At 42.2% G+C, this 27,868-nt stretch overlaps 1 protein-coding gene across 22 annotated transcripts in view; it reads left to right on the forward strand.

The window, feature by feature from the left end:
• The window catches only part of ADGRL3 (adhesion G protein-coupled receptor L3), a 493,993-nt gene that overhangs the window by 154,269 nt on the left and 311,856 nt on the right, over positions 1-27,868 (forward strand). For 20 of the 22 annotated variants that reach the window (XM_077177050.1, XM_077177053.1, XM_077177036.1 and 17 more), the window contains one exon: positions 21,363-21,609. In XM_077177050.1, coding sequence (XP_077033165.1) covers positions 21,555-21,609 — 55 coding nt within the window. In that variant the 5' untranslated portion in view covers positions 21,363-21,554. Of the gene's footprint in view, positions 1-9,712; positions 9,768-21,362; positions 21,610-27,868 lie in introns of all 22 variants that reach the window. The other 2 variants (XM_077177033.1, XM_077177035.1) reach the window with 1 other exon arrangement.

Consider the following 27,868-nt stretch of genomic DNA (forward strand, 5'->3'; position numbering starts at 1 on the left):
CAGGCAGGCAGGTGAGATTTCATCAAGTGCCTGAAGAAATAGATGATAGACTGGCAAATTATTTTTTTTTATCTTTTAAACTGTACAGCTCTCATTTCCCTGAATGTGGTTTAAAGTTGTTTTCCCCTTCCACTGTAAATGATAAACTCTTCCAAGGAGGGGAGCAATCATTTCTACATTGTACTAAGTGCCAGGACACATTGGTGCTTACATAAAGAACGATTGTTTCATCTTTTTTTCCTTTTTTTTTTGTGTGTGTATGTCTTCCTACCTGTCTGACATATCTTTTCTTGGCATCCTCCTACCTGTCTGACTTAATGAAGGCTGTTTCTACAGAGGCAGTCTTTTTATTGCACTGTGTTCTACAGCCATGGACTGGGTAGAAGTCTATAAGCAGCTGGGGAAAATTAGTGGGTAGGTGTCCTGTGCTGAAGAGAAGCCTCTTTGCACAGAGTCATGGAATCAGGTTGGAAAATACAATATAAGATGGAGTCAGCTATAAGCCTAGCACTTCCAAGTCCACCACTAAGCCATGTCCTGAAGAGCCACACCTACACATCTTGTTAAACACCTCAAGGAATCCTTCACTTCCCTGGGCAGTCTGTGCTAATGCTCAACAACCATTTCAGTGAAGAATTTTTTTCCAAAACTCCCCTGATGCAACCTGAGGCCACTTGCTGTCATCCTGTCATTTCTTACCTGGGAGGAGAGAAGAATCCCCACCTGGCTACAACCTCCTTTCAGGGAGTGGTAGGGAGTAGTAAGGTCTTTCCTCAGCTTTCTTGTCCCTAGGCTAAACAACCTCAGCTGCTTCTCATAGGACTTTACCCTCTAGACCCTTCATCAGCTGTCTTGCCCTTCTCTGGACTTGCTCCAGCATCTTGATATGTTTCTGGTACTGAGGGGCCCAGAATTGAATAGAGAATTTGAAGTGTGGCCTCACCAGTGCCCAGTACAGAAGGACAATCCCTGCCCTGCTCCTGCTGGCTGCACTATTGCTGATCCAGGCCAGGATGCTGCTGGCCTTCTTGGCCACCTGGGCACAGCTGGCTCATGTTCAGCTGCTGTTGACCAATATCCTGTGGGTTCTTTTCCACTGAGTGGCTTTGCAGCCTCCCTCCCCCAGCCAGCAGTGCTGCAATGGGTTGTTGTGACTCAAGTGCAGTACCTGGCACTTGCTCTTGTTGAACGCCATACAGCTGGCCTTGTCCCATCAATTCAGCTTGTCTAAATTGTAGGCATGTTGCTAGCCAATCTGAGAGAAATGCTACCAGCTCCCTCCCCTTTTGCCAACATACTCTATCATCTATTTTCTGAGATTTCTCTGTTGGTAAGTGCTGTTGCAAAGTTCTGTCTGGAGCCTGCCTTCCAGGCAAAAAGAATAGTTGCCTTCTCCCTCCTCCCATAGACCAAATGTCTGTGATTTCAGTATTGCAGTCCATCCAGTGCTCAGGTGAAGATGATGCTGGGGTAGCTTCTCCTCAGCTTCATGATGGGTGAAGGTGACTTTATTTTTTCTCTCTATGTGCCTCCAAACAGTGTGATAAGTTTTGGGCTTTGTGCCCATCTGTGAGCTGAATTCTCACTTGAACTTCCATCTTCAGCTTGTGAGACTGCAGATTTGTACTGCCTATGGCTACTCCCTCACAGGAAGTGTTGCTTACAGGATGCAAACTCCAGAAGAAGATTTAATGTTGGAAAGGATTTTCTGAATAATTTTGTTCTCTTCCTTCTGAGAACCACATGGGCATTTAATGCTCCTCTTAGTCCACAGGAAATGAACTCCAGGTTGGCTCAAAGGACATCTCATGGGAGCTCAGTCTCTGTGAAACACTGATGAAAAGTAAACAGTTTTTTTGGTGGGATTTTTCTTCTTACTATGGAATGCACATGCAAATCCCTGTTTTAAAAAGAGGGAAGGTTTTTTTGGTGTCTAAGTGCTCCGAACTTCCCCTTTGTTTGAATGCAGAAAAGGAAGCTTCTCATGGTGTAGCAGCACATTTTATGCTCATGTAGCCGTGCACCACTGTAACATCCAGCTCTTCTCCCTGAGTGTGCAAACATGCACAGAGCCTGCATGGCTGATGAGAGGGCCTTCAATTTATCTCCTTTTCTGCTGCTGTAACCTCTTAGTTCTTCTGCTTTTGTGGGTTTTGCCTGATATTTGGTATTTGAGGTCAAGAACCATGCCTTTTAATCAAGGCTGCAAATCACCTGGTACTTTTTGAGAACTATGTAATAGTGATTTGCTGTCAACCTCTCAAAGCTGCAAAGAAAGTGAAATTCTTACCAGAACAAAGGGTGATCACCTTCTGATGAATAAACTCTCAGGCAGTTAACATAGTAACTATAATATCTGCAGACATCTGTCCGCTCCCTTTTGCCAGCTCTCCATATGGCACAGACTTTGTAGGCAGAGAGTAAAAAGGCAATTCCCCATGAAAATTGTTGCTGTGTTTCATGGGACCATTCCCTGCTCAGCCACTGCCATGATCCAGCCCTGGAACTGGCTCCTGATCATGTAGAATACGGTGGTGCTTCATAAACAAAGCACTGCAGGGCTTCAGAATCCAGGAGGTACCTGCTGTCACAGCAGTGTCCAGTGCTCTGCCAAAAATAAAATCGGTTCTGAGGGCGATTTTGCAACTTGTGGAGGCCAATTAGGGTCTTGTGGGTATGTGTGCTGGTTTTGACTAGGGTAGAGTTAGTTTTCTTCACAGTAGCTGGTATGGATTTGTGCTGAGACAGTGTTAATAATTAATTCAGGGGTATTTTGGCCACTGCTGAGCAGCTCTTGCACAGCACCAAAGCCTCTTCTGCCTCTCACCCCACCTCCACCCAATGAGGAGGCTGTGGGTGCATGAGGAGCTGAGAGGGGACACAGCCAGAACAGCTGATGCCAAGTGACATTTTATCCCATATGGCATCTTACCCAGCATATAGAGCTGGGGGGAGAAGGAAGAGGGAGACACTTAGAGAGTGACAGTGTTTCTCTTCCCAGGTAACCATTGTGCATGATGGTGTCCCGCTTACCTGGGTATGGCTGAACAATTGTCTGCCCATGGGAAACTGAGAATGAATTCCTTGTTTTGCTTTGATTATGTGCATAGCTTTTGTTTTGCCTATTAGAGTGTCTTTATCTCAACTCATGAGTTGTCTCACTTTTACCTTTCCAATTCTCTTCCCCTTCCCACTTGGGAGAAAGTGCATGAGCAGCTATGTGGGGCTTGGTTGTTGTCTGGGATATAAAACCATGACACTAGAAGACACCTGATCTCATGCAGAGGGGGCACTGGGGGTGTTTATTAAGGAATTTTCCATGAGGCTTTTGAGTTTAGTCTGGTGTTCCAAAGGCAGATTCAGGATGTGCTGTGTGTGCCTTTAACCCACTGCATCTTTGTGAAGTAAAAAGGTTTTGAAAGTCACTTTTGCTTTAGATAGCAGGAAGAATGTTTAGCAAAAAAAAAAATCTAGAACTTATTAAGAAAGAATGTAGGTATGTGATGGGATGGAAATTGAGGGAGAAGAGATAAATAAAAGATTGTTTATTTTTCGTTGTTAACACAGAAGTCATCTCTGATGTGCTCTTGCTTGGATGACTTCTGTCATAAGTTTCTCAGGGGCAAAAACTAGTTAGAATCCATTTGCTTCCATATTGCCAACTTGCTATTGCAACAAATGTGAGAGTTCTTGTGTGTGTGACTTTCTTCTCTCATTTCCTTAGATCCCGAGCAGCAAAGAGATTGCCAGATTGTCTGATAAATAGTTCCAGGAGAACCTGGTCAGAGGGATTTTGTGAGCTCCCGAGGATTAGAGACTGGGATATAAACATCTGCTGCTTTTGTGAATTGGCTTCGTCACCCTCTTGTGGTAGCAAGTTCTCTGGCTTAGGTAGGACAGGGGAAATTTCTTCAAGATGTTTTGATTTACTGCTTTTTAACACTGCTGGGTGACCCTTGATCCCATGTGGAGGAACCCAGGCTAGCCAAATTACTTTGCACACTGTGACTGATCCCCTTGCTTTATGAGTTACCCAAGTGATGTGTTTCTGTCACATGCAGGATGGAGGGATGCAGGATATCTCAAGTTGGTCTGGTTTTGGTGAGCCAAGTTTTGTAGGAGTGAGGAGGCTTCTTGCTACCATGGAATGTGATAGGAACCCCCTTTGAGGTTGTAAAACTGCTTGTTAAATTAATCCCAACTAGTAACTCAAGGGGTGCTGAGGGAGACACAGTGGGCAGTTCTCTATTTGTGGCCCTAAGCAGTGTGTTGGTTTTACACTGACTTTTACAACATGAAAAGAAAGGCTTGAAAGGCTGATAAGGAAATTAATGCCCTGGGTGCTGGGATGGAGGAAAAGCAAGGGAAGACAGGATTTGAATTAGGGGCAAGAAAAGGGAAACAAGTGACTGCTGGCTGCGTTGTAACTGTATTTTGACCCAAACTTTCTGTAGGTCCTGTAAGTGTCTGAAGTCCTTTCATATGTCTTTGAATAGGTCAGCAGTATCACAGGTCAAAATCCAAGAGATTGCTTTATTCAGCTGGAAGGGGGAAGTATTTGAATCATGAGACTTTGAGCACAGGTCATTAGTGCAGAGAGGGGATAAAATAAATCGTGGGAGCCATTAACACAACAGTGATTAAAATATATCATAGTGGTGCCATAATTGGTACCTCGGCTGAGTGAGAAGTGAAGTACTCCAAGCTAGTTGTATTAAGTGTTCATTTCTGAGAGACTGACAAAGATTTATGGCTTCTTTTCTGTAAGTCCCATTTAGTCTCTGTAGCACTACATCTTTTACTGATGCACATAAGAAACAGTTACTGTTAATGACTGGACCATTTCTCTGAAGGGTATGTTTAAAATCTGATTATTCTGGAGGAGAAGGGGAAGCCTTGTAGACCTTGGGCCAGCTTTTGCTAAGGCTGTGTTGTTTTTAGAGTACCTCTGTAGGTGCTGCTTGACTATTTAAATGCAGTCTGTCCCCTTCACTTGCTGAAGGACAGCAGCCCTGTTCTCCCCACACTTTTTGGCCTGCTGGGGCACTTGGGGGCTCTGTGATGGCTTCAAGGCATTCAATCTCAGATAAAGCATCTTCTGCAAACCATTATTCCTGTCTGCCTGGCCCAAAAGCTGTGTTAGCAATTTAATGGCCTCTTTGGTCAAGGTAATAGGCCCTGGACTGGGGTCTGAAAGCAACATGGGGGACTGATGTGTGCTCTGCTGGGTCTGTGAGAGCCTCAGCACTGAGTTCACCATGGGGGCTGAGCACAATGTGCTCATTTTGGGGAGGAGAATGGCTCCTTCAGGGTCATCAGAGGAAAAGCCTTGGTGTCAGGAGTGGCTGAAAGGGCAAGGGACCCTGGTGGTGGAGGGTCTGACACCACCTGGGCATGGTGTGCAGCCCCAAAGAAAAGGTCCTGGATTCCAGAGGTGCTGCTGCTCTCCACCAGGAGGGGAGGGAGCAAGACCAGGTAGGGGCCACAGTTACCATGCAGGGCTTCTCCTGAGATGCTGCTGGGAAGCTGGGAGGGTTCCTGTGCAGCCCCTGGCTGCTTCTGCCATTACCCCTGAATTTCTGACTCGCTAAGGAAATGCCTTTGGAGGCCTGTGACACCAGGTCTCCTCCTCAGCACCCTGTGGGGATGCACTCTGCCATAGGAAAGCAGCAGTAAGGTGCTTTCATGTTCCAGGACTTTTGAAAAAAAGAAGTCATTAAAAAAGGCTAAAATGTAAAGTTTTGTATGAAAACCTGTATCTATGCACATCATATGTGTGTGCAACTTGCATATACTTTTCAGAAAGAGCAGTGCATTTTATCTGTCAGTACTTGCTGCTGCTGTGGTCTTTGAACTTGTAATCTTCCTAAACATCTCCTGACCCTCCAAGCTGTCTAGCTGGTATTTATTGTTTTACCGATGTGTTTATCCTCCAGTTCTTTTCTAATCCTGCCCTGGTTTTCACCCTGAGACCAGGGGAGCAATGGGGGGAGGGAGAGGAAGGTAAATATGTCCCCAGAAGCCTTTCACCTGGCTGGGAAGGAAGACAGGGACATGCAAGTCTCCAGTGGCTGACAAGCTTATCCATCTCTGGATGCACAATAAAATAAGCCCAGGCATTAATTTTGCCTGGTTTTGTCCCCACTTAGCAGTGTGCTTTGTCTGCTCTCCTGTGTGCTCAGCAGGAGCAGCTTTCAGGCAGGCAGTGCATGTCACAAGTCCATCCAGGTAGCCTTGCTGAGTTGCCTGAGGTTGTTCTAACTAAGGGTTCAGCCTGATAATTTAAAGAAAGCAGAATAATTTAAAAATAAGTTTTTGTTCTTAATGTGTTTTGACAAATGTTTAATGCTACCAAGGGTCCTTGTAATTGTCTGATTTTGACTTCAGGTTTTTGGGAAATATTAATTAGTAGTTACAGTATCCAGTTTTACATAATGCAAGGTGATGCAAATGTTTCAGAAGGGGAAGAAAGACGCATGGAAGTGTAGCTGTACAGGATCAATAGGTTCACATTGCTGCTCCTTTGGTTAGTGGCTTCCCAATATTGCCCCTAGGCAGTATTGATTTAATTTTCTCACTGTGAATGCAGCATGGCTTTGCTTTACACCACAGAGACACGAGTTTGATGTTTTCATTTCATAGTGATTTTCATGCAGGCTGCCTTTGAAATTGCTGGCCTTACGGACACAATTACTGGCTTTGTGAAGATGAGCTCTGGCTTTGCTGCTTATCCCTACAATTGTATCTGTCCTGCCTCGGATAGCCATGTGGTGGTGTTCCTGAGCATTCCTCTTTGTCCCTTTCCTTAGCATGGGGAAAACCTTTTCAGACACTTAATGGTTAAGAAGATAAAGGAATGTGTTTTAAGGGTTGCAGCTTGCTCCATTTCACAAGAACTTTGCTGGTTTAAATTACAGGGAGAAAATGTAGAGGCAGTGAAGGGCTATGAGGACTGCAAAGTCCTGGTTTAGTCTTAAGTGTGGTCTGCAGGTATTCTCTGAAACTATGTACGTGACAATGATTTCATTAGGTAGGGTGAACCAGCCTGACTGACATTTTCTCTTAAACTGGATAAAAGCCTGCTGCTCACTGGAAGATTAGTAGTCAAAAATGAATCAGAGGTGCTGGCTGTTTTTGCAAGGAAAGGTAGCATAAATGCTGTGGGAGAGGGAGGCACAAGGAAGTCCTGTGGATCCAAAGTACTGTGCTAACCATTTCAGGATTCAATTTTTGTTCTTTTTGAAAGACAGCCCTGAGCTTTACTCCCAATTTATTCCTGACATGAGCTTTGTAGCTATAGTGTTTGCTTGGCCAGGGGTGCCATGTGTGGTAGGGAAGACTTTGCCTCTCCTCTCTAGTTCTGTCATTTGTGGATGAGAATAGCAAGGCCCAGATGAGGTCAGAGAAAGAAGACTCCAGTGAGGCACCTTACTTGTGTGAAAGCTAAATGCTGGTGAGCATATTTCCTGGCAGGTAGGAAACTGAAGTATGTAGGGGGAGCTGAAACACAAGAGAGTCTTGTAGAGAACAGTGCTTGGAGCTAATTGTGTGGCAATGGAGGATGGCAGTGCTGCAACATGCTCCACTCCCAAGATTCTCTTGTGCCTTTTTGCACAAGGATTGCTGAAGTTGGTGGGGAAGACCAAAGGGGATGTTGCATTCATCATTACTGCTGGTACCTGTGAGTTTGTCAGCAGGAAGCAGCCCCACTCTCTGACTTAGCTGTTTTGGTTTAATTGTGGCTATCTTCTACTTAATTATAAAGGGAATTCTAGGGAGGTCTGTGTCCTCAGCTGTTCTCCACCTTTGGGTTCCTCTCAGTCTTGCCTTACAGTAATAAAAGGCTTGAACTCACAGCAGTGCTTCTGAGGGAAAAGTCAGTGAGTTTGGGGCTAAGCCCTGTGGGGTGCAGTCTCTAGGTGTTTAAAAGGTGGAACATATGCAGGCTGAAGTAGCTTTGGTGGCAGGAAAAAGTAACCTGAAGATGTGTGTGGATTTGCACTGGAGGAGGATGGGGGAGAAGGGATTTGTCCTCTTTCAGAGGGAAGCACAGCAGAAATGGTGGGGGAACCAGGGACATGGAGAGCTCTCCAGCAGCAGCCCTCATTTTCAGCAGCATGGTGGTTCCAACTGGTTCTCTCAGCTCATAGAACTCTGTCCAGTGGTCTGACCATTTTATGCAACAGTGATCTGAGTCATCACATTGCACGTATCTTCTCTGAGTAGAGGGAAAATTGCTTTAAGTTATTGGCAATTTTGAGGAGATGGAAAAAAATCTAGGGATACTATTTTCTCCAGCAAATTGGCTCTCTTAATCAAAAGCATGTATCAGCCAGAATGTTTCAACACAACTGAAATCTTCTGTTAAGAGCACCTTAGCACCTTAGTTTCTTAGAATGAAGTGCCATGGATTGAAACATTATCAGAGAAAGTAATTTCTAACCTGGTTAATAGGAAAACCTAATTTTTATAAAATATTGAAATTGATAATTATTTTTAGGAAAATGTAAAATTCAGAAAAAGTAATTTGGATCAGAAATGCTTGGGTAGGAGTAAATCTCTATCTTTTGTGTTCTGAAGGGAGAGGTTACATAATTTTAATTCTCAAGGAGGAGATAAAGGTAACTTTGTCAGGATTTCCCTGATATATGTGCAGGTTGGTTGAGAAGTCCTGGCATACCCAGTCATGTGAGCCACAAACTTCTGCTTCAGAGAGAAATTCAGTTCTGCTGCTGGATAACCCAGCATGATTTCCTTGTCTCTGAGTTGATTAGCTCCTTCCTCTTCAGGTGATGGGTCTTGTAAAGACTCAGGCTTGTAAAACCACCTGATTTTCTTGTGTTTGGGAGTGGACTGTGTTATTCTCAATATTGGAGTTTTTTAAAAACAAGGTAGAAGGGAGGGGAAAACTCTTGGAATTTTCCCAACCTGATTAACATGAAAAGGCATTTTTGTTTTCTGCTGTCAATATGTGGCTGTGGCACTCAACAAGCCCCTCATGGATGAAGAGGATGTCAACCTCTGACATGAGTGGAGCTCTCTGCCAAACATTGCTTTCTCCCTCTAGCTGTGACAAAGTGCTTGTTTGGGTCATCTGTCCCTCCCTTCACTCTGCCAATCTGAGCCCCACATCAGTGGGTTTAATTCCCAATGCAGGAGGAAGAAATAATGCATGAACACTGATAAATTTCTGATAGCAAACTGTCCTGTTTGGACTGGCCTGCTCTCTCACCCTAAGGCTATCTACAGCCTGAAATCTGGCATGCAGTGCTTTGGCTTTTCACATGCAGATTTTGAAGCATTTGATGCTAAATTGTTCCTGGTGATCGCATCCAATTTAGGAATGCTATTTCTGTTTTGTTCCATAATGAGACAGCCCTGGCTGGGCCCTGGGTCTGTGGGCTTGTGTATGAACTGTACTGGCTGTGTTTGCACTGCAAGTGAGCTTTGGGCAAAGGCACGTTGGATTGTGTGGTCAGAAGGGACACTGATGCCAGGGAGCAATCTACCCCTTCTTGCTCTCAGAAAACAAATTTGAGTCTTCTCTCCATATTTCTGTAACCAGTATAGGGAAAACTCAAATGGAAAAAATGCTATTTTGGGGAAAATGAACTTCAGGTATATTGAGCTTTTTCCTTGATTGTAAATTTGGATCTTGGTAAGGAGGTCTTGATCTTGCTCTTAGCTGAAATACAGTTCTCTTTCAATTCAGGCACTGCCTCTTTGGGGTCCCTTTGCTTTGGAAATGAAACTGGTGTAAATGGAAGGTAAGCAGTGAATGAAAGGACCTTAATGTTAGAATTTTAGCCATCAGTTGGCTCTTTTACATTTGATAGATTTTCCCATCACAGGCAATCTGTGTTCTTGCTTGCTCAGATCCATGCTGATGCCAAGTACTAAACAATGACTCTATCTTTCTGCACAATTTGCCAATTTTGGTTACTTTTGAAGCCCAGTGTTTCTGCTTTAGCCTTGTGAATCTCCCTTATAGGGAGAACAAAATGAACAGAAGAGTGATTTCTTTAGCAAAATATTTAGGATTGATGTCTCTCTGTCATTTATTCCCTTCTTTTATAAACTGCAGTGCTTAGTCCACTTACAGTAAAATAAGTCAAAGTAAAGATGTAGTAAAGAGTTGTTGTTTGTTGTTTACAGTGAATTGCCTTTCAGATAATCAAATGAAGTACTTTATTGCAGTTTCACTTCCAGCTATGACCTTAAATAACCAAGGTTTTACTTGCTGCTTACTAGGCTTAGGGTGATGTTTTCAAAAGCTCTCTCTTGATTGTACATCTTCCTTTACAATCAGCAGGACTTTGCCAGTGACCTCAGATGAGCTGGCTTTTGAAACATTCTCCTGCAGAGGAACAAGAAATGGCGTTTTTCTTTAACAGGGAACATTTCAGGAGTTACCAAAATTTTCCCCCTTCCCCCCAGATTCATATTGTCTATCAAGCATAGCTACATTTTGGTGTTTACAGAGTCCCCTGCAAAATATCACAAGAGACAGGCCCATACACCAGATTAATTATCTTGCCTTCTAGTTGCCAGAGGTGCTTAATTTCTTCTTTGGAATTGAATATGACTCCTGCAATTAAATGTTACTCCTCGACTACTGAGATGTCTCACTTTTTTATCTCGGTGGAAGCAAGGTATTAAGAGCAAAATCAGCAGTGGCCTTTGATACCACAAATAAAGGTGTTACTGCAAATTTTACAGCTGTTATACTCAGATACATGGAAATGAGGTTATTTGCTGTTTCCTTATAGATAATGGAAGCTGAATAATTAAGTTCATTGCAGAGTTTCTAGTGGTACAGCCAGTCTGACTGTATTAGATGGTGTTTGATTTTGCCAGATAGCTGTGACTGAGTTAAATGTTTAGAATCCTTTCTTGATTATTCTAAATTCAATGCCTACTTAAAAATGTAAAATGTTATGGAAGATTGTTGCTTCAGTTGGACAAGCTACAAATGAGAGCATTGTTACTGAATGCAGTCACTCTCGTCTAGTTTAGTTAAGAGATAAGTTGCAATCCCATGACTTCAGAGGGAGTCAAGTAGGACTCCCAAGTTTAACTGGGGGGGAAAAGCCACTGAAGAATTTCCTGAGTTTAATTTGGGGTTTTCCCCTTCCCATTCTTTACATAAGAATTTTCTGGGACTTATCATTTTCTGGGACTTAAGATAGCTTTCTGTAGTAAAGCCTGCTTTCAGGTAAAGCCTGCTTTCAGTTTTCTGCTGGCCCTCTTAGTGGGTGTTACTATGTAATAGGTCATTAAGAAATATGTTTGAGCCTTACAGAAGCAGGCCCATGTTATACTGGCAAATTTCACAACAGGTGCATTTTCTCTTTAGGTGGTTGCTACTGATCATCAGCTATGAGGCGTGAAAAGAGGACAAGAGTCTCATAGTCCTTACTCAGCGCCCAAGACAATTCTCTTAAAAAGCACGTTTGTCCTGATTGTCCTCACAATTAATTTCTGCTAGAAAGCACTCAAGGAATTAATTAATTTTAGCCTTTCACTCATCCAAGTATTTTACTGTTTAAAAACTTGATAGTACCCATTAAAAAAGCACACATGCTTGCTGGAGTAAGATTTTCTTCTGCAAAACTTGCTTTTCTTTCGCAAAAAGCAAGTATTTGGCTTTTAAAAATACTTTTTGCAAGAGTTAAGGTGCTAGTCACTTTGAAGAAGAGCTGGTTACCATATATATGTTGTGATGATGCCAAGTTGGGATGTGAGAGCGGAGGCTTCAGCTGGAACCTCCTGGTGAAATTCCATCCAGGTTTAAATGCTTTGTTTAGTTAAGGTCCCTCTTGTAGTTTCAGCTGGAAATATCTGGCCTTTGTTTCACTTCAGAAGGGAAGAGAGTGTGTGTGATCTGTATTATATAAATATTTTATCCATGCAGAGCTTCTCATATAAAATGTTTTTTTTGTAGTACCAGGAGAAGTGTTGACTCTCAGCCGTAATGCAGTGGCCCTTTCAGTTTTGAAGTCACTGCTGTGCGTAGTGATGCGATGCTCCTCATTAGGAAGGAGATCAGAGAAACGTTGCAGTCTTTCAGCTTGTCTTTGAGGGGTATTTTCCTTAGGGGTTGGATTGGGTGCAGTTCTGAAGGGCTGCTTCTGCAGGGGTTAAAGAGATGTTGAGTATTTATGACTGGTTTTCAAAGTTGGCTGGAAATGGTCCACTAACTGGCTGAAGCCTGATTTCAGAGTTGAAGGGCACACATAGAAATCCCCTGCCCCTCTCTCTCTACAGCTCTGTTCTCTGCAAAAGAGTGTTTTCATGCCATTCTTTGTTGTTTGGATAATATGAGGGAGGAAGGGGTAAGGAGGAAGAAAGCTGTTTTTTACTGTGAGAATGCCCAAGACCTTTCATAACTAGGCTTTGGGTGATGGTGACCTCTGTTAGTAGAATATAAGTAATAACAAAAGTATCTGTGCAGAAAATGAGTGCAGTAATTAAATCTCTTTCTTTTTATTTCCTCCTCCAAAGATCAAAGAGGATCGACTCTTGATTAATGTGCAACAGAATTCATTAACATAGTAAAATGTGGAAAAACAGGCTATTGGTTATTAGTACACAGACATTTGCTTTAGGGAACTATAAATACTTTTTGTTCACTAATTGGCCCTATTGCTTTTGCTATTGTTTCTGTGTATGCAACTCACTGGAGAATACCACACCTAGAAATTTAGATGCAACCTTTATTCTTCTGTATGCATATCTTTTTCTTTTTTTTTTTTTGAAAGTGGTGCAGAATGCTGTTTCTGTGTTCCTGCCTGGCTTTCCCAGGCAGTGTATGCAGGGCTTTGCTTCGCTTGCCCGCTCTTTTTATATGACACCAAGTGCTGTTTATTTTTCTCCTAGCAACCTACTGGGCTGCTCTTTGTCTCTAGGTCTAAAAAGAAGCTTTTTTTCTTTCTTTTTTTTTTTTTCTTGTACGTATGAATGTTTAAGGTTGACTGCTTTGTGTTGAAAAATGTGACAAAATTTCTCACCTACTAATGCTCATTTTTGAGATAGTCCCAACAGAACAAATTTAGCTAAGATTTTTTTCCAACACAGCAAGGTCAGGGGTTTTTAATAGATTTTACTTCAATCCAGAGTCTTTTTTAATTTGCATTATTTGCTTGAATAATGTAGCCCTCCTAATATTTTCCAAGCCACTTACACTTAACTAATCACTTACACTTATCTTCAGCATAAACCTCATTGATTTTATTTCTCATTGAAAACATCAGTAGTAGCAAATACAATCCTATTGGCTCACAGTCTATTAGAAATAAAATTATATTAAATGTCTTGTGGGGTGTGAAGAGGTTAAATCAAGGAGAGTCATCTGAGAAAGTCGTCCTGGTGTGCAAAACATAAATCTGTTTTATATTTAAACTACGTGTCACCCACCAGCTAAAAATAGCAATGATCATTAAAAGCCAATTTGCTGCTAAACATTAATAGACATTTATTACATCATAACAGATCTGAAAGACAATTAAACTTATCTTTTTCCTAGATAACTCTCCTTTAAAAATGTGTTATCCACCTGGCTTTTGCCATTAATCTCATTTACTAGCCATTTTTGTTCCTCTTGATATTGTGCATGTATGCATAGTGTTGTGTGTAAGGTGGTTTCTTGTTGTTGATGTCTTTCAGGAGCAGTACATTTTCAATGGAAAAAGTTGTTATCCCTCCTTATACTGCCTGTTAACTTCCTAATCAGCACAAAAAGTGAAGGAAATTTACAATTTCTTGGAGTAAAACAAGTCATATCTGCTACCATCCATTTGAGAAGAGAATACTAAGCCAAGAGCAGGATAAAAAATGTGGTGGATGCACATTTGCACACAGGAAATACATTACAGTTTTCTGGCTGTTCTCATTGCAATTCCTCAATCAAGAGGTACTTTTTCCCTGTGTTATTCCTGCATATAGTCCTCTTTGCACGTAGTGAGTGGAGCTAGAGCAAGTCTGAGGCTGAGGAAACCCAGCACTGTCAAAAGTATTGCTTCCTACGAGAAATGCAGTCACGATCCTGGTATTTTTGGTTCATGTGTTGCTATCTGCCAGGTCCCATGAAACAAGCCATCAAAGAGAGGGGGCAAGACTCTGTGCTTCAGCTCAGCATTGCTCAATTCTCTGTGGCTGTTGATGTCTTTAACCTTGGTAGCCAAAGAACTGTGGGGCCAGCTGGGCTGTGAAGGAGAGTGCCCCAGGGTGGGCACAAGTCAGCCTTTTCCTCCTTTTCTGAAATGCAGGGCTCACAAAAAGTGGTCCACTGTCATCTTTCTGAGTAAGAAACTTCTCTGACATAATGCTGCTTTTGGGTGAGCAAACAGCTGTTCCTGGCTGATGTATAGAGGGGAAGAGGCTGCTAATATGAGCTCTGGGCTGCCTCCTGATGGATTCAGGCAAAAGGGAAATGGCTTCTCCCTGCACACCTCAGCAAAAAAAATCCCATCGATGTGGTGAAGGTAAATGTCACTAAACTTTCTCTATGTATATCTGCAGCTGCTTGTCAGTCTGGAGCAATGCAAGTTAAAGAGATCCTTTCCTGCCAGGAAGAGGAAAGGAAGAAAATTAAAGGTGGTATGAAGCAGACAGCAGGGAGAGAGTGCTAGGGAGGATAAAAGAATATTGAAAAGTATTTTAAAGGCTGCATCCAGAGGCATTTAGGAGTAGTTCTTCTCTGGTCCCAATATCTGACTTTACTTCCCCTCTTTGAACTCTCATGGAATTTTCTGTCCCTTCAGTTGGCTGATTTTCTCCTTGGAGGCTGTCGCTTCCTCACGTTAAAGCAAGACCCTGTGCAGGATCTGTGCCATCACAATTACAGTCATAGTAAGGCTCTTGAAGAAATGGGGCCAGGATGTGTGGGAGAGGTGATGCCTCAAAACATAAGCTGAGTTTATGGTAGCAAAGGGAAATTAAAATTATGCTGACCTCGGTGATAAGTTTGCATTTTCAGTGCACGCACCACACGTGTTTTATTTGTCACAGAAGAATTGCCGAAGGCTCTGTGGAATGCAAATAAGCATTGTGAGAGTATTGTCAGACCCAGACTTTCAACATCCTCTAACATTCACAGGGGAAAAAAAAAAAAACCACAAAAAAACGAGATTTGATTAAAAGTCATGTGAATTTCAAATCAAATATGTTGAATTATGTTTATTTACCACCGGTTTACTGAGCCTCTGAGCTGTGCCTGGGTCCTATTTTTAAGCTTCTTTCTGCAAGGAGAAATTTACTTGAAAAGAAAGCTGAAATTTTTATTATTGCAAGGAGCTGCCACATATTGAGTTTTGCAATGAAATCATAACTGTTGGCAATACTGTGAAGAGTGCTTGCTTATGCATTATTTTTCCCTCTATAAAGATGTGCTATCAACTAAAACATTTGAGGAAGATGGGTGTATTATGTAGGTATAATAAATTTCTGAGAAAGATCTAACACCTCCCCAGAATTTTTCAGAAGATTGTTGCAATGATTGCTGATGACATAGGATTGTTCCAGGTGGTCAGAAGTTTATGGTGCTGTGCAGCTTGTGTGAAGAGCTGCATGGCTTTTTCCCAGTATTTGCAGGGGTTATTTTGCCCTGATGGCTTTGGAGTGGAGGGACTGACATGCTTCTTGCCAGCTGTGATGTGCTTTAGCAGGTGGTGCTTAACCAGCGAGAGTACCAAGTTTTTTGTAATCAGCTTTCAGAAAGCCCGTTGATCTGGGGTGGTAATGCAATACAAACATTTGCATATTTTACCACATCCTCACATGATACTCTGCACCTTTTGAAATTTTGCATGTGTTATCATATATTTGCACACACGCAGGGACCTTGTGAATGGTGTACTTTACTCTTAAATCTGTGATGAATTACATTGCCAAGGATAACCAGCAGGCACTTAAAGAAAGTCTGGAACATTCAGTAGCTGTGATATTCAGATGTACAATTCAGTACATTCTTTCTCAGCTTCTAGACCATATTTTCAAGACTCTTAACTTTTCTCTGTTACTTCCCCCCATCCTTCCATGTGTAGTCACAAGATGTGTGAACGGCCTCACTGTTAGTATAATTATATTTTTCTGCTGAAATTGCTTTGATTCTGGATTGAATGGGAAAACCAAAAAGCAGCTGATAGCTGAAGTTCCCCTTTCGACCTCTGGAACAGCACAAAAGCCTCTATTTCACCTACACAGGAAAAAACCCCAAGAACTACTATATTCAGCTGATCTGTATTTGGGTGTGCTTTCATCAAAGGCTTGATTAATCTGAAATGAATTAACTCAGTTAACACTTGAGAGTTATTTTGCATCAAATCCCGCAGAACATCTAAAGAGCTCTTTGTCACTTTGAATTATAGCCTAAACAGGTGGTTGATGAGCCTGGTTTGAGCTGAGAGTGGCTCCTTGCTGCACTGGCCTCTCTCCTCAGGGAAGCGTAAGTAGCACTGCAGTGATACCCGAGAATCCAGGATAAACACTAACTTATTAGATCTTGTTGCTATTGTTGCGTGTTTTTAAAGTTTTTGAAATTAGTTTCCAGAGTGCTACATCAGGTATAAGGGTGGAAATAACAAGCAGAATGGTCTTGGGTTGGTTATCAAACAAGATGGATGAAATGAATTTTAATGTACAGGAATGGCAATTCAGTGCAATAGAGGTGCAAGTGCTCATTTCAAATCTTTCTTGGAAGAAGTGACTTAGAAATACTGTGTCATTTTGCACATACTGGGGGAGAGGGTTGAGTCATTTCCTTCAGGGTCCACAAGCGCAGCAGAGGTGTGAGAGCAGAAGCAGGTACATGCAGTACAGAAAGAGGACGTGTAGATGTGAGCAGTTTGAACCACCAGCTGGTGTGTCCTGTCACCCTAAGAAGGCTCCCTGGCTCTCTCACAGTGCTTCCTCACATCTGGCAAACTTGAAAGATGAAGAGCTAAAAGCTGTGGACAACTCTCATTATTTTGAGAAACAAAAGTGTTTTTTTCTGAACTCAGTGAGAGCTCTGACTTGATAAGTATTTGTGGTATAGGATGAACATTCTCCTGGGCTGAATGCAGACAGAGATAAAAGTTTACAGACAATTCAGTTTGTCTCAGAAACGTGTTCCTGACTTCTTAAAAATGCACACAGAAAAATCTGTCCATCAATGACTATGTAGCAGTAGCTTCAGTGAGTGGCTATGAGTGAGAATGCATGTGGAAATGCCAGGAATGCAGCTTGCTCCTGCCCTGCTCCCCCTGTGTTTTACAGTTGTTAATGTCTGTGTAACCTTTTACATAGCAGGCTGGGTTGCTGCCACCACAACGTGACCCAGGGAGACACATCCTGAATACCTGACAGGGAAAATGTATTGAAATAGGATAAAGGTGGAAAGAGACTGGAGGAGCAGAATTTTTCCTTTTTAGCAATGTTGCAAAAAATAAACAAAAATAAGTTGCAAACAACTTACGGCCAAATGTATTGAAGAAATTTTTTTGTTTAGTCCTTCATAATGGGAGTGGAAATAGAGCTCATTCTCTTACTTATGGAAATTTTCTAACATTAAATTGCAGTTAATTTAATTTTGCAGATATTGCATGTTTTATTTTTTTCTTGCTGGGTTATTTCTCTTCCCTCTCTTAACAAAATTCTGAATATGTTGCCTGAAATAATCTCAAGTAGCAGATGCTGAGAATGGGGAATTACACCCATGGTTCCAGCTTGGACCATCAGCTTCAAGGAGTTTAATTACTTCCAAAATTTTCCCCTCGTAAATAGAGAATTTAAATGATATTTGTTTGAAACATCACACTTATTTCCTACTTAGTCGGTGACTTTTGTCAGAGGAGGAGAATAAGTGCTGGAATCTTTATTCTGTAAAGAAATATAAACCAATCCTTGTATCCTTGATTTGTTTAAGTTAGTTTTGCTCTGCATATTTTCAGGGATGGGAAGGAAATTGCTGCAGGTAAAACTGGATAAGAAAACCCCAGCATTCTTATCTGGCTTTTGCTCATGGGCCCCTTTGTAAGAGACTCTCTTCCCTCCCCTGGCTGCCTAGAAAATGCTGGATACCTGGAGCAGCTTTTGCCGTGTGAGAAGGGTAGGGAACAGCTTTGTGCAGGTGCAAATGCTTGTGTTTGGAAGAAGGCAGTAATTAAATGGAGTTCTGACAGGTTTGGCTTGCGCTGCTCTGAATTCTGCTTTGAATTCAGCCTATCTGTTCGCTCACCACATGAACTGGTTTCCTTTTCTTTTTCACCCTCCCTGTAGACTGCCGACAGATGAGCTCAGAAAATGCTCCATGTGCTGCTTGACATCAACTGCTGAAGAACAGACTTGGGTAGATGTTGAGATTGTCAGTGTATCTATAATGCTCTTTTATGAGCAACGCCTTGATGAATACTTCACTGCTCATCTCTTCTCTACGAGGCCTTAGTTTCCTTTATTTAGCTTTCTCCTATTCTGTCAGTAGCACTTTGAGCTGGATTTTTGGGAGCTGCCAGCATGCAGTTCTGGTTTGGGTGATGCAGCAGATCAGACTGTGAAGGTGTCAGGGGCAGCCCTTTGGGCATAAAGGTCAGTGAGCAGAAGAACTTTCTCTTAAATCAATGCAGGCTGCATCATCTTTGTGGTTAAAGTCTAAACCCCTTAAGTCAGGCTCTTAAATTTTTCACTGTGATAGTGTATCCCTTTCTTGCATTAATAAATGTAACACTCTGCATTACGGTTCACAGATAGTGAAGTGTTTTCTCTAGTTTTTCTCCTTGGCTGTACTTTACCTGGAGGTAATCCAACGATGAAGTGAATTTTGTTTTGCAGGCCTCTTTCTGCTGCTCGTGGGATTTGAGTGACCATTAAGAAAAAGGCTTGTTCCACTCATTTCCTATGTAGCTGTTTCCCTGCAGATACCCATTTCTCAAACACACTGTGATTATTTGATTAGATGAAACACAAACCCACCCAGAACTTTGCAGCATTCCAATGTTCTTGGTTAATCTAGTGGTGCCCTGTGTTGTTAAACACAGCTGGCATGTCTCCAGACACATTGTGTATTTGGTAATATTTGTGTGTGAGCTTGAGTTGAAGGCTTTGCAGAAGTTTAAGGGCAAGGTTGTGCCAGCCAGGGTGTGCAGACACCACCTGACAGGTCACATCTCTGGTGTGTTCTCCTCTGGCAGGAAGGATGGCAGGGCAGAGAGAGTATTTGGTCAGATTTACAACTGGAGTAAATGGTGTGTAATGATGAGCTAGTCCTGTCGTCTCTTTTGCACAGGAGCTTTGTGACTCAATAATGTACTTTCCAGGAGGATAAAATGTTTGTTTGTGGCTCTGGTGGTTCCAAGACATTAGTTCTCAAAAATTAGTGTTTGGACTTTGTAGAGTGTGAATGCTTTGCTCATTCAGCCTCAGCCCGTGAGATGATAGGAAAAAAAAATTCTCGAATCCTATCATACAGGAATGTATAGACAGATAAAAAAAATTTAAAGGGCTCTGTGTAAGTATTTTGCTGACAATTATCCCTTCTCTGGGCTAGAGAACCTAATTAATTTGTGGCTGCTTCAGTTATACCCAAAACCCTTTTACTGCACCATAATGTTATCTCTTTCTAACAGGCTTAGATTATTCAGAACTGATTCAGTTTAAACAAATAAAAATTGAAAACAAACCTTCGCTCCTTCACTGCCTGACTGAGCTTTTGCTTCAGGGAAGTGTACCTGTGCTTAGATAGCTTTCACCCATCTCTGTATGCCTTTTAAAATTTTGTAGCACAAAAAGCTTCTCACTTTTAAAACTTTACAGAGGATGCCATAGAAAAAGCATGCATAAATAATGGCAGTGCTGTAGTTTGATGTGTACTGGTAGCCTACTAAAAAATAGATGGAAAACTTGACCACTGTTTACAATGTACAATTTAAAATATTCATGAGGCTCTTCCCTATTTGAAAAGCAGACTTTTATTATTATCAATGACCATTTTGATTAGTCCCAGCTAGAGCAAAGTTTTAATTTCAAGGATGTCTATAAAGAAACCACTTGACTTCAGATTGACCTTGGATTTTTAGTAACCCCACATACAGAGATGAGAAAAAAAGCTATGGAAACTAAATGCTACATTTGAGTGAACAAATAGCAGGGACAGACTGGGGAGGAGAGTCAAGTGAGAAAATAAAATCTTGGCAGTGCAAGATATATTTATTAAAAAAAAAAATGCAGCTTCTTTATAGACTTTGGTTCTGAACAAAATGGGGTTTTATTTACTTGATCAGTAAAGATAGGAAGCAAAACAAAGGCCACTTTGTCATGCCAGACTTTCAGAAATATACCCGCATCACAATGGCATGCAGCACAGTTTTTTCATACAGCTTTTTGGCTCAGACTTGGTTTTGGGTAAGAACAAAAGTTGGCAAAAACAGCTTCTGTGCTCAGAGAAGAATAACTTCTGTTGATCAGAGATTTTTGGAGAGATTTTTAATTAGACCAGTACTGTGAAGACTGCAGAGTCTAAGGAGTTCAAAACAGATATGTAAAGTACTTTTCAATTCCTCATATTTCCTCATCATTTCAGAGTCAGTGGGGAGCTAAGTCTCAAACTGCTGCCGCAGTTTAACTCTGTGTAGTTGTTTTTTTCCTGCCAAGTTTGAGTCACCGTGGCCATCCAGCCCCTTCTGGAGAGATTAAAATGATGGAAAGCTGGAATACGTTCTCCAGTTAAATGAGCGAATGTTTCTATTCAAGCGCGGATTCAGATTTCCCCGCGCTTTCCTGTGAGCGCGTGGGATGGACGAGACCATTGCGTTTAATTCCTCAATAAATTGAGGAATCGAGTTATACAGTAAATAACTGCAGAGCTCGACTAGCAGTGAGTAGACAGTAGCTGCTTGCAGGATAAGGGTGACTTTGGGCTCTGCTTGGGTTCAAAGCCTGGTCCAGATGCAGTGATTAAAAGCCATACAGGTCGCCCCAAACAAAGAGAGGCTTTCTGGAATATCATCAGTGGAAATGCTCCCGAGCCTTGGTACTAATCCCACTGCCTGGCCTGCTATCTTGCCATTAGCATCCACCTCGGAGGCACATCAGAAATGCAAAAGGAAGGGAGAAGTCTCAGCTTTTTTGTTCAAAACTGCTGTCTGGGGCCCTCTTTTGAGAGAGGAGGCAGAGCACTGGTTATCCACCAACTGGTTCTCTGCACAGGCCTAAGTTTTAATTCCTGTTTTATGTAGGAATGTGCATGCGTCTGAAGGGCCAGGGAGTGGGGAAGACACATTTGCCTTTACAGCTGCTGGCAGCAAAGAAATGCAGCAAGACTTGATTGAAAACATCTATCTTACTGTTTTACTAACTGCAGTTTTTTTTTTTCCCTTTCTCGTTTGTAGGTCTCAGACTCTGGATACTGGCTGTGGGATTTTTTTTTATTATTATTATTTTTGTTTGGTTTTTTTCCCCCTTTTTGGATGTGAATTGAAGGCCAACAACAGTTGAAGTGTTGGAAGCAAGTGCAGGAGGACACTCACCTTTTTATTTGAACCCTTGTTTGCTGGGATACTTTCAAGCTCTCCTTCACAGTCATGTGGTCATCACAGCTGCTGTTCTTCACAATGCTCTTAACACCGTTTGCCCATGGTGAGTGAGAGATGGTGTAAATGTGCCTGGGGGAAGGGAAGAGAAGAGAAAATAGCAAGGATTTTGTCTGTCTTTTCCTAATGGTGTGGGTTTTTTTACAGGATGTTGATTTCTCTCCCTGCTTGCACCTCATGTCTTTGAGATTCCCAGGTTGCATTATGACTTAACTACTGAAACAAAGAACTCTGGTGACACATAAAGGCTTCTTTTTCTGAGTTTAGCTGCTACATTAGACAGACTTTTTCTTCCTTTTTCTTGGGGAAAAATGGATTTATTACCAAACAAATCAGAGTAGGGCAATGAGAAATAAAGACAAATTGTAAAAACGCCATCCACCCCACCTCCCTTCTTCCTGAAGTGAACTTATCCCCAGTTGTTTCTACCTCCTGCCCTGCACCAGTACAGGGGCCCAGGGAATGGGAGCTGTGTTCAATTCATCACATCTTGTTTCTACTGCTCCCTTCTCCTCAGAGGGAGGAGCCCTCACACTCTTCCCCTGCTCCAGCATAGGTTCCTCCCAGGGGGTCACTCGTCCTGCCAGCAAACCTGCTCCAGCCTGGGCTTCTCTCTCCACACAGCCACAGCAAGGCTGCAGGGGCACAGCTGCTTCACCTCCAAGGGCTGCAGGGAAATCCCAGCTCTGGCACGTGGAGCACCTCCTGCCCCTCTTCCTTCACCGACCCCTGTCTCCAGAGCTTTTTCTCTCACAAAGCAGCAGCTTTGTCCCCTTTTTTGGCTATGTTATCCCAGAGGCTCTACCACAGTCCCTGATGGACTCAGCCTTGGCCAGTGATGGGTCTGTGCTGGAGCCAGCTGGCATTGGCTCTGTCACACATTGGGAAAGCTTCAAGCAGCTTCTCACAGAAGCCACCCCTGTAACCAGCCCCTCCCTCCCCAAAACCTGGCCATGCAAATCTAACACAGAGCTGTAGCAGAAAAATTTGATCTGTTTTATTAGCCAGGAAACTCTTAAGTGAAATGTGACACCTGTAATTCTTTGAAATAAGATTTTGAGGCCTATTGGGTTCTTTTGATATGAGAAACCCAAGAGTGTGCTCTAGAAGTAAGCTGCCAGGTTTCCCAAGTGCTGAAGGGCTGAGGAGCTCCTATTAGCAGTGATGGTTACTAAATGCTCAGGGCAGAACTTTGGAAAATCTGTCTGCCTGATTCTTCTGATGCTTAAATGGAAGGTGAACTCTGCCAGGGATCTCATTTTAATTAAAGGCCAGTGGAAGCACGTCTGTAAATGACATGACTCCCTGTATGTAAGCTGTGGGCCTCTACTTTTAAAATATTCATCAGGCTTTTTGAGCTTTACCAACTGATCCTTTGTGTATGTGCTAAAACACTGGAGGAAATTTTATAGAAAAGGTGATAAAAAAAAGAAAAAATATGATTGGCTGAACGTGTCTATAGAGCACAACCTGTCTTACATAACCTTTGGGGACAAAGGCTATCTGTACTATTGTTCTTTAAGCAAGACTCTTCCTCACTGACTTGAAAATTAGAATGAGTGTTTAAACTGAGTTGACCAATTAGGGTGGAAAGAAAGAGCTGTTCAGAAAGGTGCTCCCCAATCCTCTCCAGGAAAGTTAAATGCTAAATGTTTTGTAAATCTTTATAATTAAGTAGTATTAACAGTGAAAGCAATTATTAGTTTAAATATGCCTCTGGCAGTTTTGTTTAAGATTCTCAGTGCCACTGTAGCTGGAAAGTCCTGCCTGGTAGTCCCAGTTAATGAAAATGTCCCAAGTATCCTAGGAGTCATATTATAGTACAGATGAGCAAATGCCAGAGGTGCAGAAACTATGTCTGGAAATATTTCTACCCTTTATGCTCCTCTCCAGACTAAATGTATAGGGTGTTTGCTGTGGTGGTAAATTTGACCATCACCCACCTACCCAACACCCACATTATCTGATCAGCTGCTGGTGGAGGTGTGATAGCTGTCTTTGAACAAGGGAGGGGAGAGCACCCTTGGTCTGAGCCAGAGAACTTCATTTGGCTTTCCCTGTTCTGATCTCTGAGTGGCCAGGATGCAGCTTCCATCTCAGCACTGTGGCATGCTGTTTAAACACATGCCACAACCTCACCTTCCTTATAAAAATAGCCTAGTTAAGCCCTGTTTTGGGTTTTTTTTCCCTTTTGTGGTTTTTTTTTTTTTTTTTTTTTTAATGTTCTTTTTTAGTAATCCCTTTTCACTGCATGCAGAAGGCATTCAGAATTTATGCTTAACAGGAATCAAGCATTTGAGTTCCTCTTTCATGATCTGGAATGGCTCCTGTACTGTAGTGATTGCTGGAGATGATATGAGCTACTTTTTCAGGCTGAGCTTGCTACATCTCATTCCCTTTTTGAGTTCCCTGACACAGCCTCTTCATCCATAGTGGTAGCTGCATTACAGACAGATTTCTTAGACCAGTGATCTCATAAATTGGAGAGGTGGTGATGGTGTTTTGGGGTTTTTTTGAGGGGGCTTGGTTTGGTTTTTTTTGGTTTTTTTTTGGTTTTTTTTTGCTTTAGTGTATCATTTCTTGGAGTAGATTGTGTATCTTGGGCTGTGATGACAGGTATGGAGTCAAAGGGTGTATACTTCAGTGATCTGGAAGATGAAAAGTAATCTTCCAGAATAGTGCCCTGGTACAATGTCATCTTGTTGATAAGCTGTAGAAATCATAAAAGGGGAAAAGGTCATGAGTCCTTGCATTTCCTCAGTGATGATGTTAATCTGCTGCATCCAAAATACACAGGCACAGTACTGTCTAGTTTTGCTCAGACTGCTTTGAATCATAGCTCACCAAAAAACCTGAACCATGTGAAATACTTAAGGTAATAATAGATCTGTTTAGTGGCTGCTATCTTTACTGTTACCCTTGACTTGAATGGGAAATAGCTCCCAATTTATGCCACAACCTGGAGCAGTGTAGAAGCCCCCCCCCCCAAAAAAAGCTATCCCTACTCCTAAGCTACAGCAAAGCCTGTAGATCCATTTGTAGCCTAAAACTAAACCTGTTATACAAAATCAGAGAATTACACAAGATAGACTGAAATAATGCCAAGGAATAAAATAAAGCCATCAGCAATAACAATAAAAGCAAAGCCTTTTTTGTCCTTTGCAAGGGCTCTGCTAAGGGGACAGGACTTTTGCCCCCCTTTGGAAGCTTTTCCCAAAGCATCTGAAGGTCTGGACCCTGGGAAAGGGCTGCTCGGTTTGTGTTTCCCCCCACGTACACCTGAGCAAACGGATCCTCTTTCCCTGTGGCAGGTGGATTTCCAAGAGGCATTTTCTGGAATGAGCAGCTGTTCTCTTCCTCAGCCTTCCTCCCCTTGACCCCAAACAGAGCAGATTTCTCTTCACCCACAAATGAACGTGTCAAAAGTTCACTTGAAATGAGATGGACATGACAGGCAGCAGCTCAGTTTGCGAGCCTGGAGAGATGTGCACCTGCTCTGTCACATTGCTGTCGTGCTCCTGTGTGGCTCAGAGCTGAGATTTAAGACTTCCAGACTGCTGGACAAAAATAATAATAGAAATAAAGGGATTCAGAGCTGCATGCTGTTAGGAGCAGGATGGGAAGGATAGCACAGTGATCGCTGTGGGGTGAAATTTTGCACGTCTCCAAACAAGTAACTTATTTTAGGCTCTGGAAGAGAGCTGAAGGCCTGTTCTATGGAAAGATCTTTATCATCCTATCAGATTGGCTTATTATTATTTATTTGCAAATTACTTTTTAAGGATTGTACTGCGTGTCTAGGTATATGATGGGCAACAAAGAGTGAGTTAATTGTTGTTATTCTGCTTCTTTTAATAATTCAAAAAGGGACAACCACTTCTTTTTCCAATTAAGTAATAATCCAAATTGCCCAGTTTCTGTGGGAGATTGTTACAAATGCAATAAAATCAACAGGTGTGACTATCTGCCTGTTTCTTCTGCTGCTAAGCTCTTGTCTTGTGCTTGTGACATGAGAGCAAGCTGTCAGCATCCTGGATCCTGCTTGGGCAAAGTTCTGGGGTTTGGTTCCTCCTGGTCTTGCAGCTGCTTGGGATTGTTTTATATATATTTTAACCCTGTATTTATTAATGGGTTGCACACTGTTCTCTCCTGATGATCTATGGGGTAGGTTAGTCATTGCTGTGATTGCTTAAATTCCTTAATATTTTCCTTGATATCCAATGTGATTTTTGGGTTAGAAACACACACTTGGCCAAAACTAAGCAAAACTGAAGTCAGAACAAGTTAAACAACAATGTAACCAAAACCTGGCTGAAATTACAGGACAAACAATAGACATCTGTGACCTGACTTAAGCCCAGCTAGTATCTAAGCACCTCACAGATGCTTGCCCACTTCCTTTCAGCCTTGTATATGAATGTGATTCTGTATTTTCATACTGAATCCAAAACACAGCACTCTACCAGCTACTAAGAAAAAATGAACTCTATCCCAGCCAAAACCAGGACAATCTGACATTGCAGCTAGGACAGACTAGACAAAAGTTATTTGATCCCAGGGGAAGTTGCAAGTGCAGCAAAGTTTCTCAAATAACTTTGGAGATTAGAGCGAAGTTTAAGCTAAAATAGGTTGTAGTTCAGACAAAGCCTGTCAAGTCCTGGAGCCTGGTGTTGTTATGAAGCTTAAGGCCTAATACTGATACTTGACAGCACCAAACTGGCAGGACTGCAGATGCTGCTGGCCCAGTTCTAAACTTAAAACTGGTTGCCTCCAAGAATTCATTTATGCAGTCTTGTGGCATAGCTGTGAAGTGACCTTCCTGCATTTAGGGACAGATGCCATTTTGTCTCTCCATGTGAGAATTAGTTTGAGATGGGGCTGAGCTAATTTATCCTTCGCCGAGGAGGAAATGAAATTTGAAGTCCTTTCAAGTCACTGCAGCTGCAAGGAAGAGAGAGAGCCTCGTCTGCTGTCCTGTTCCTGCCCTCTGAGCTTCTGCTCCATCTCTGCAATGCTTCTGGGAGACAGCCGTGGCGAGGGCTGCATCCTTGTGAAAAGATGGCACTCCAAGGTCAGGCTGATCTCTCCAGGCATTAGCAGGTCCAGATGCCGAGCCAGTTTCTGTGGGAACAGTGGAAATATTTATTACTGAACAGCACTGGTAGTTGCCTGGTGACAATGATTCTGTTAAAGCAAGCTGCATTATCTATCTTGGGGGAATATATGATGCTAGCAGGCTGGGCTTTGGTGACAGAGTGCTGTTTAATGTGAGCTGAACATTCGCCTCACTACTATTTTAATACGGTGAAAATACTGTCACTGCTTAAAATACATACTGTGTTTCTTTTATACTTGTACAAGTGTTATGTTAGCTAGTGAATGGTGGATAATTGCCTTTTACTACGATACTCTTTATACAGTCACAATGAAATACAAGATACATGTTTTATTAGTTGTGAAATAGCCAAGTTGACTTCCAGGCTTCTGCCTAACTTCAGTGTTTTAAAGATTAATCATCCTTGAAATATTTATAATGTTTGCTATTCTTGGCAATTTGTATTACCTGCAGCCGTGCCACCTTTTCCATAGAGGAACAAGAGATCGAGGAAGGCTTTTCCTGATAAAAGGAGGTGGCTGTTCTCTGTATAAACTACAGTGCTTTCATTAGCAGCATTACACTAAAAATGAGAGTATTAAGTTCCCCATCTGATGACAGATCAATCTATAAACTGATAGAGGGTGAAATTCAACCTTTTTAAGACTATCCAGTATTTAATTCTCGTTTAAGCCATTACACAATCTAGAGGTCTATGTGCAGACCCACTTCTTTCATGTCTAAATTTCACAGTAAATAAGGAGGGAGATTGTAAGCAGGTTTTCTCATAATGTGGAGGTTTTTCTTCAGTTTTTGGCAAGTGTGTCTGCTCAAAGAATCTTCCTCCTATAGGGAGGAAACAAGACCTTTTCCTCCCAGGGTTCCAAATCAGGACTAGGGCTATTTAATGTCTTCATCAGTGGCACGGACAAAGGGATCAACTCGCTGCATCCTCAGCAAGTTTTTTGTTGACACCAAGCTGTGTGATGCATTGCCATGCCTGAAGGATGGAATGCCATCCAGAGGGATCTGAACAAACCCAAGAGAAGGGGCCACAGGAAGGTTGTGATGTTCCACAAAGCTAAAAAGAGTTCCACTGTGAGGGTGGTGAGGCTCTGGAACAGGATGCCCAGGGAAGCTGTACATCCCATCCTTGGAAGTGTTGAAATCCAGGTTGGGTGGGACTCTGAGCAACCTGGTCTAGTGGGAG

This window comes from Agelaius phoeniceus, chromosome 4 (assembly GCF_051311805.1).
Source record: "Agelaius phoeniceus isolate bAgePho1 chromosome 4, bAgePho1.hap1, whole genome shotgun sequence".
NCBI lineage: Eukaryota > Metazoa > Chordata > Aves > Passeriformes > Icteridae > Agelaius > Agelaius phoeniceus.